The sequence below is a fragment of the Cryptosporidium hominis genome (genome assembly GCF_000006425.1).
Source record: "Cryptosporidium hominis TU502 chromosome 8 CHRO018076, whole genome shotgun sequence".
NCBI lineage: Eukaryota > Apicomplexa > Conoidasida > Eucoccidiorida > Cryptosporidiidae > Cryptosporidium > Cryptosporidium hominis.
Window position 1 is genome coordinate 1 of NW_667101.1, and position 7,547 is coordinate 7,547.

Below are 7,547 nucleotides of genomic sequence, written 5' to 3' on the forward strand. Positions count from 1 at the left end.
TGTAATTCCAAATATACGTGATATTTCTCAATTTTTGGAGGATACAAGTATCAGAAGACATGTATTATATAGAGGAGCTAGGCCAGGAAGTATAGAACCTGATAAAATTAAACATGTAGTACGAGATACTTTAGGAATAAAGACAATAATTGATTTGAGGGGTAAGTTGATTTTTGAGGACTCCTACTTGACAAAAGACGAGATTTTGAGTAGATCAGTTATATGGAAATATTATACTCCGACCTTTGAGAATGAAAGTATTGACAATTATATAGAAGAACGAAAGGATTTAGAACATTATAAGATAGAAAATGATCGTGAGCAAGTTTATAATGATGTAAAGACTCTGATTTTACTGAATTCTATTGATTATAGACAACCAATAAAATTAGAAAATGAGAAAAGCAAAGAATTATCTTCGGATGATAATCAGAGTATTTCTCCATTTTGCTTGAATTGTATGAGAAGGTATAAAGGTATGGAATTTGAATCAAGTGGAAAGCATTCAAATGTTGAAGAAATAATACTTAGAAAAAGAAAGGAAGCAATGATTCCGAGAATTATTAGCTATAATTATCATTTGTTTAAATTAATTTCTCCAAAACTTGCTGAGAAATGGTATGTTAACAAATATTTAGAGTTAAGAACAATGGGCGGGGTTTACTATGATATTGCAATTTTTGATTCTAAAACAATTTGTAGAGCATTAAAGGTAATTACAGTTTCAATACCTCCAATATTGTTACATGGGAATTTAGGAAAAGACAGGGTTGGCGTGGTTATCGCAATATTATTGAGCATTTTGGGAGTTGGAGAAGAATTTATTATTAGAGATTACTGTGCGTCAGAATCTGGCTTACTTTCAATTACTGAGGCTATAGAAGCTGAAGTGGAGCATTTTCCAGATTCTGCTAAGGATTCAAATCCTGAATATATAAGGTATTTTCTTTCAAAGATGAAGGAGGAGTTCGGAAATATGAATGCTTATTTGGATTTAATCGGATTTGATGCTAGTTGGAGATATAAACTATGCAGTAAATTCAAAATAGTGCCTGATACCAATAGCAATTAGTTTTATATAGAAAAAAAAAATAAAATATCTTTCTTGCATTTGCTATTATTCATATTCATATTATTATTATTATTATTATTGATATTACACGTAAGTGCAATTTAGCATGCAATTTTTTTTCTAAAAATAATTTTCCACGTACCGGCGTTGATAATTTTTGCCAATAATTTTTTTTTTAGTAAAACCGGTATATAATTTTTGTCCACACTGGCGGTGACGTAATTATTATTGAGATTAGAAATTAAAAAGTTGTAGAATTTTTTTTTAATAAATAAAATAAAGTTTGTAAAATTAGTATTAAAAAATCTGCAATAGTTGGGACAGATAACTTCTGAAAGAAAAAAAGAGTTTTTTTTTTTATAAGCGAAGATTTTATTGATACTTGAATTAAGTTGTTGCCGATGTGGATTGAATAATACCTCAAGGCAATTCTAATAAACCGGTGAAATTGTTTCGAAACATGGAAACTGATTCAGAAAGCAAAAAATCGCCAGGTAAAAGTATTAGGGATGTGGATGAGGAGGTTCTTTCAATTTTACTAAAAATTGTGGATTTAAATCCAAATAGTGAAGAGGTTTTGGAGACTATTAAAATTAGTGGCTTTGAGCTTGACAAGGTGAGGGATTTGCTGACAAAGCAACATCCAGAACTATGTAAACGAAGTCAAATAAATTCTGGAGAGATAGTTTCTAGTAAAGAAGAGACCAATCAAATTGAGCCAACAGTTAAGAATGATGACAAAAAGGATCAATTAGACAAAACAAATACCGTATCTACTAATAACAGTGAATCTGAAAAGGTTGTAGAGAAGAAAGATAATATGGAAACAATTCCAGAAAAGCCAATTGTGAAAGGAAAACCTCCTGGCCCTCCGCCTCCTCTAAAATCAAAATCTGCATTAAGTCTCAAATCAAGTGGTAATATTGGAACTGAGAGTGCAGCTGCAAGTAAAGTACCAGGTTCTTCAGGAAAGAGAGCGCCACCTCCGAAGGCTCCTCCTCCCTTGAAGCCTCCTCCTAAACGAGGGGCAACATCTCAGGGGTTTGGTGGGCCACCTGGAGCTTCGGACCCTGAAATCTCAGGGGGTCTAAAGCTTGCAGAAATGGATTTTGGTCCCTCTCCGCCTTTGGGATTTGAACCCAAAAGACTACATTGGTCAGTAATCCCTCCAAATAAGATAGTTGGGACAATTTGGGAAGATATTCATATTAAGATGAAAGAAAACTCGCAGGATGCAAAAGATTGCAATGAAAACGATCCTAATGAACTTAAGTTTGACATGGACTCAATATTAGAACAATTTTTTGAGGATAAGAGTGCTTTAATGCAAAAGATCACTATGGATTGCAACAATAATGCTTCAGCTACTTCAGGTGGTTCAAAGAAGTTCAGAATGGTTTTAGACTCAAAGAGGTCTCAGAACATTGAAATAGCATTGAAAGCTTTGCAGTTATTTGATAGCAGTAATGAATTGGATCTTTCTCCAATTAAGGATATGCTTGGGTATACAAGACAGAGTTTAATAGGTGGAATTGACGCTTTTTTGAAGGGAGTTTCTAAAGAAAGGCTTAAAATTCTTTTAGATTTGTATCCTACTCCTGATGAAATTCAGCTATTAAACTCTATCAAAGATGAAGGTGAGAAATCAGCTCTCCCTTTGAGGAGTTCAGAGTTCTTTATGATTAACATACTGGGTTTAAATAGATTCAAAATTAGAGCTCAATGCGTTTTGGCAATGAAGGCTTTTGAAGAAGAATACCAGAGTTGTTTAGAAAGGCTAATAAAGCTAGAAGATGCTGCTGTTCATATTCGATCAAGTTTAGAAAAGGGAGGAGTGTTACGTCAGATTCTAAAGTTAATCCTGAAAATTGGAAATTTTCTTAATCATGGCACAAGTAGAGGAAAAAGCTGTGGGTTTCGTTTCCATTCAATAGAACTTTTAAAGAATATTAAATCAAACAATTCGAAGAGTAATTTACTCAAATATATTTCGAAAGTTGTTTATGAGCACTCTGAGGAAATGAGGCAAAAAGTTGAAGTAATTTCCCAATCCTGTTCGGAAGCTGCTCCTATTGATATCGCCGATGTGTATAGAGATATGGAGGAACTTGGGAGAAGCGTGAATCTTATTCAGGATGAACTCAATTCATTTTCCACTACTAAGTCAGATGTTTCCAAGGAAGATAAAGAATCAAAGAGTCAAGAATTATGCAGTGGCAAGGATGAGAACTCTGACTCTAGAGATAATATTAAAAATGAGCTCAAAATTGAAAATAGTTTAGAAATTTCAGTATTTGGAGTGAAAAAAGAAGTAGAAAAAACAACAGAAGAGCTTTATTTGGAGATTGTGGATACTTTTGTGAAGAATTCTTCTAAGAAGCTTGAAATCACAAAGAAACAATTAAATGAAATAATAGTAAAATTAAATGAGTTACAATATTATGCAGGGGAGACTCAGACATTAGGAAATAATAACGCTTCCAAGCAAGGAGCTTCAATTACAACATCCAGTGGTGAGATAATTAAGAGATGCGATATGTTTTTTAGGCTTGTTAAGTACGAATTTAATGAATTTCAGGCAATAGAAAAGAAGAAGAAAGAAAGGGACCTGCGAAAGTTAATGGGAGTTAGAGGGACAAAATCTAGTGAAAGTTTGCCAGCAATAAAAACTTCAGATCATAATTATAGTTTGTTGAAATCTTCCACTAGCTTAACTGAAAAACAGAGCCAAGCGATTTCTGAATTCTCTCCTATTCATGAAATTGAGAACTTTTCTCCCTCAAACAATATTAGTGAAAATTCAAACCAATTATTATTGGAAATATCAAATATTACTTTAACTTCAAATTCAAGTACTTTTTCTTCATCTGACTCATCGTTCTTCCAAGATCAAGGTCGTACTAAAAGCAAGTCAGGCCAAGCCACTCCAACTGGTAACTTAGATCAGACTCCATTAAATAAAAATAGAAAAGAATCTGATGTTATGAATTCTTCTCCATTTAATCTTAATTCTGGTTACGATCCAATTTCAAGTTCTATAATAAGGTATCCAAATTATTTCAATAATCAAGGTTTTTGTGAACATAATTTTGCAGAAATTTGTGACAATTCAAATAGTATTTATGATCTTAGAATTATTCATTCAGATCCTCAGTTATGCCCTTCTTCCTCATCTTCTGTTTGCTTACAGGATCAAAATATACAAAACATTGGTCAGCATAAATCTGTAGTTAATAACCATCAACCAATACATTTGAAGTCTTTCTTTGATACAAACTCAAGCACTGTAAATATTGCTGCCAAAGTTTACAATTCTCAGGTTAACCAAAGTTCAAGCAGGTCAAGAAATCCTAAATGTGATAATTAACTCAAATCGAACTAACAATATCTAGATTAGCAAACGAAATCATGATATTAGTATTTTTAAATAATTAATGTGTTATTTAAAATATAAACCTTTTTTGTTGTTTCTACTTACAATATGCTATAGTTCATCCTTTTTATTTCTATTTAAAGTAATTTTTCATATAATATTTTAAATTATTTGAAAGGATTTGAAGAATGTATTTGGCGGGAAGTTAAGGGGGAAGTTTTTGTGGGGCTTGGAGTTAATAGTATATTAATATATATTGAATTTGATATAGTATTTTAAAAAAAAAAAAAAGTAAAGTTAAAAATAAGTGAAATTGGAGTGCAATCAGTTGAGTTCCAAAATGTTTATACTTGAGGTTCTATAAATCTTTCAATAAGCATTATAGAAGATGACGTATGACGAGCATCTAGAACTGCGAAACGATCTTTATCAGACATCGCTTAGACTTTTTCGCAGTGATATAAAATGGCTATCCGAATATATTCCCTCAGTATCAAAATGGCGAGTAAAAGTAATGCTGAGGGAGGAATTAGGGAGTTTTACAGGCGACGACTGTCCAAATAATAAATCCTCAACATATGGAAGAAGAATTTTTGAAAAAAATAATTTAACAAGTTCACCTCAACCTGAGGAAAACTTGGTAAGTATTAGTAATTCTGAAGGTTCACCTAATTCTAATTTAAAACATAATTTATGTGATATCAAAGATGTTATTATTAATAAAGAAGAGATTTCAATAAAAATTCCTTCTATACCTTTAAATTCTGAATCTCCCAATAATTCACTTTATTCGAACGGTGTATGTGCTACAGATAGTGAGAAAGCAAACTCCGGTATTAATCATTTTGATAATGCATGTAAAATTAATGTGGATAAAAATGATGAATTACCGGTATATGACAAATTACATGTGGATAATAATAAAAATAATGAAATAAAAATTGAGCAAGAAGAATCTGTGTGTGCAAATGAAGAACAAAATAAAAAAAATGGATTAAGTTTGAGTATTAATTTTGAAAATAGTGAGAAGAATGAGGTTAATGAATTTAATCAAGCTGAAGCTATAAATAGAGATCAAAGTGAGAAAGATGAGTTTAGAACTTACAATATTTTGACAGGTGAAGATGGTAAGCATTTCAAGGAAAATGCTACCAATATTTCTTCATTTGGTCTAACTTTATGGGAATATTTACCTTTGGTAGCAATATTGAGTGGCTCTACTGGAATATTTATTATTTTCAGACTATCTTCAGCAATGTATAGATATTCTGTTCTATCTTGTATAATTTCTCACTTGATAACTTTTCTCTTAATTGGAATTCCCTTATCACAACTTGAGTTTTCTATGAGGAAAAAAGGTCAAAGATATGGATTTTTGGAAGCAATGCAATATTTTAATCCCAAATATGTTGGAATAACCATTTTAAGTTTGGTTACAGTTATGATAATTTTTCTGTATTCTGTTCAGATTATTGGTTCTTTGAGCGTTATATTGCATAATATCTCAAAGAAAGCATGGAGAATAACTTTTGATGATACATTGATTTGTAGTCAAATAAATAATTCAATATTCCCAACAAATGGTGAACTAATTGATACTATAAAATCTGGAAAATTAACTTCAGAAAGAATTAGCAATGCATACTCACTCTGTTCTCTTTCTTCTATCTGTAATATGATTGTTCCTTTCTTCCAGGATTTTTATGGCATGATGAATGCTATCAAATCTTATATTACAACCTCTGAAACAGGAAATACCACAAAAAATGCCAGAGTTTTGGATAATTCAAACATTGAATTCTTTGAGAAAACCAATAAAGCTACAAATGATACTATTGATTCTCTATACTCTCCCAATTTTCCAACATGGTGTTTGCCTTCACCATCGAAAAAATTACGGAATTTGATGGTTTTGGAACAAAGTGGTTACCAGGAAACAATTTACTTCTCTTTAAAAAATGCTATAATTAATGCTGAAAACTTGTTTAAAACTCAGATCTTTCCTATGAAGAAGCCTTTGAAATGGTTTAATTCCGATTTATTAGCAAGAATTGTTGGTATTTCATTTGCATTTATATTTATAATATTATCAATAAATGGAGGCGGAAAGCTTTATAGAGTTGCATCATTCTTATCATTTCTCTCTCTTATGATGCTATTTCTTACTGCTTCAATTCAGATTGTTGCTAATGATATTCAACTTAATATATTCATTTCAATTCTAGTCACTCAGGAAGGAATTGAAAATCTATTTTCTCCAGCAATATGGTACTGCTCAATAAACAATACTCTACTCTTCTTTGGAATTTCATTCTTAATTACAATGTTCCCTTTGAAGGAATTAATCAGAGAAGATTACAATACTAATACTTCGAATTCTTTAGGTTATGAGAAAGATCATTTTTACGATAAATTTACGTATGATCACGTTGGTTCCAGACCAGAAGTTACTAAGAATTCGATTTCTTCTATTTTTGATACTGAAAATCAAAAATCTAATAAAGTCCCAATTGGCTTCAAAAAACCAAGAATTGGTGAAATCACGCTTAGAAAGCATGTTTCCAGGATATATAAATCAGTTTATAACCAAGAAATTGAAAAAAGTGATTTAAAACACAGAAATATTGAAGATTTTTCTATTGAAAATGCATCTAAAATCCCAATCAATTGTAATAATGAGGAGAGTACTATCAATCAAAATAAACATGTTAAAAATAATATGGCTTTAGAGTCCTGTCCAAATGGTCATGATGAACATAAACATTTCCCTTCTTTAATGAGCGCAGCTAATTCCGCTGTGTTCTTTCTTGCATGCGTAATGATATCGTCAATGGTTGTTTTAATATCTAACGCAGCTCTAATTTCCCTCTCTGAATCTCCATATACTCCTTTACTTCTTCCTTTCAATGAAAAGTATAGTAATATATTTAGTAGTAGCTCAATTAAAGGAAATATCAATTATCAAGAAGTTTATAGACAAATTAAAGAAGCAGATTCCTATGCAAGTAACAGAGCTTATTATTTTTATGGTTCAATGTACAAAGGATTTGAATATTTTAATACTTCTAAATTATTTCATGAAAATAAGTGGCTAATGCATAA

The 7,547-nt window shown here is 31.2% G+C and overlaps 2 protein-coding genes across 2 annotated transcripts; both read left to right on the forward strand.

The window, feature by feature from the left end:
* Positions 1-460: 460 nt before the first annotated feature.
* Chro.80176 (hypothetical protein) lies at positions 461-1,072 on the forward strand. The annotated part of the gene is made up of 1 exon (XM_660733.1): positions 461-1,072. The coding sequence occupies one exon, from the start codon at positions 461-463 to the stop codon at positions 1,070-1,072; it is 612 nt and encodes a 203-aa protein (XP_665825.1).
* Positions 1,073-1,532: 460 nt separating this feature from the next.
* On the forward strand, positions 1,533-4,439 carry Chro.80177 (hypothetical protein). Its single annotated transcript, XM_660734.1, has 1 exon — positions 1,533-4,439. One exon carries the CDS (start codon positions 1,533-1,535, stop codon positions 4,437-4,439), a length of 2,907 nt encoding a protein of 968 aa, XP_665826.1.
* Positions 4,440-7,547: the final 3,108 nt, after the last annotated feature.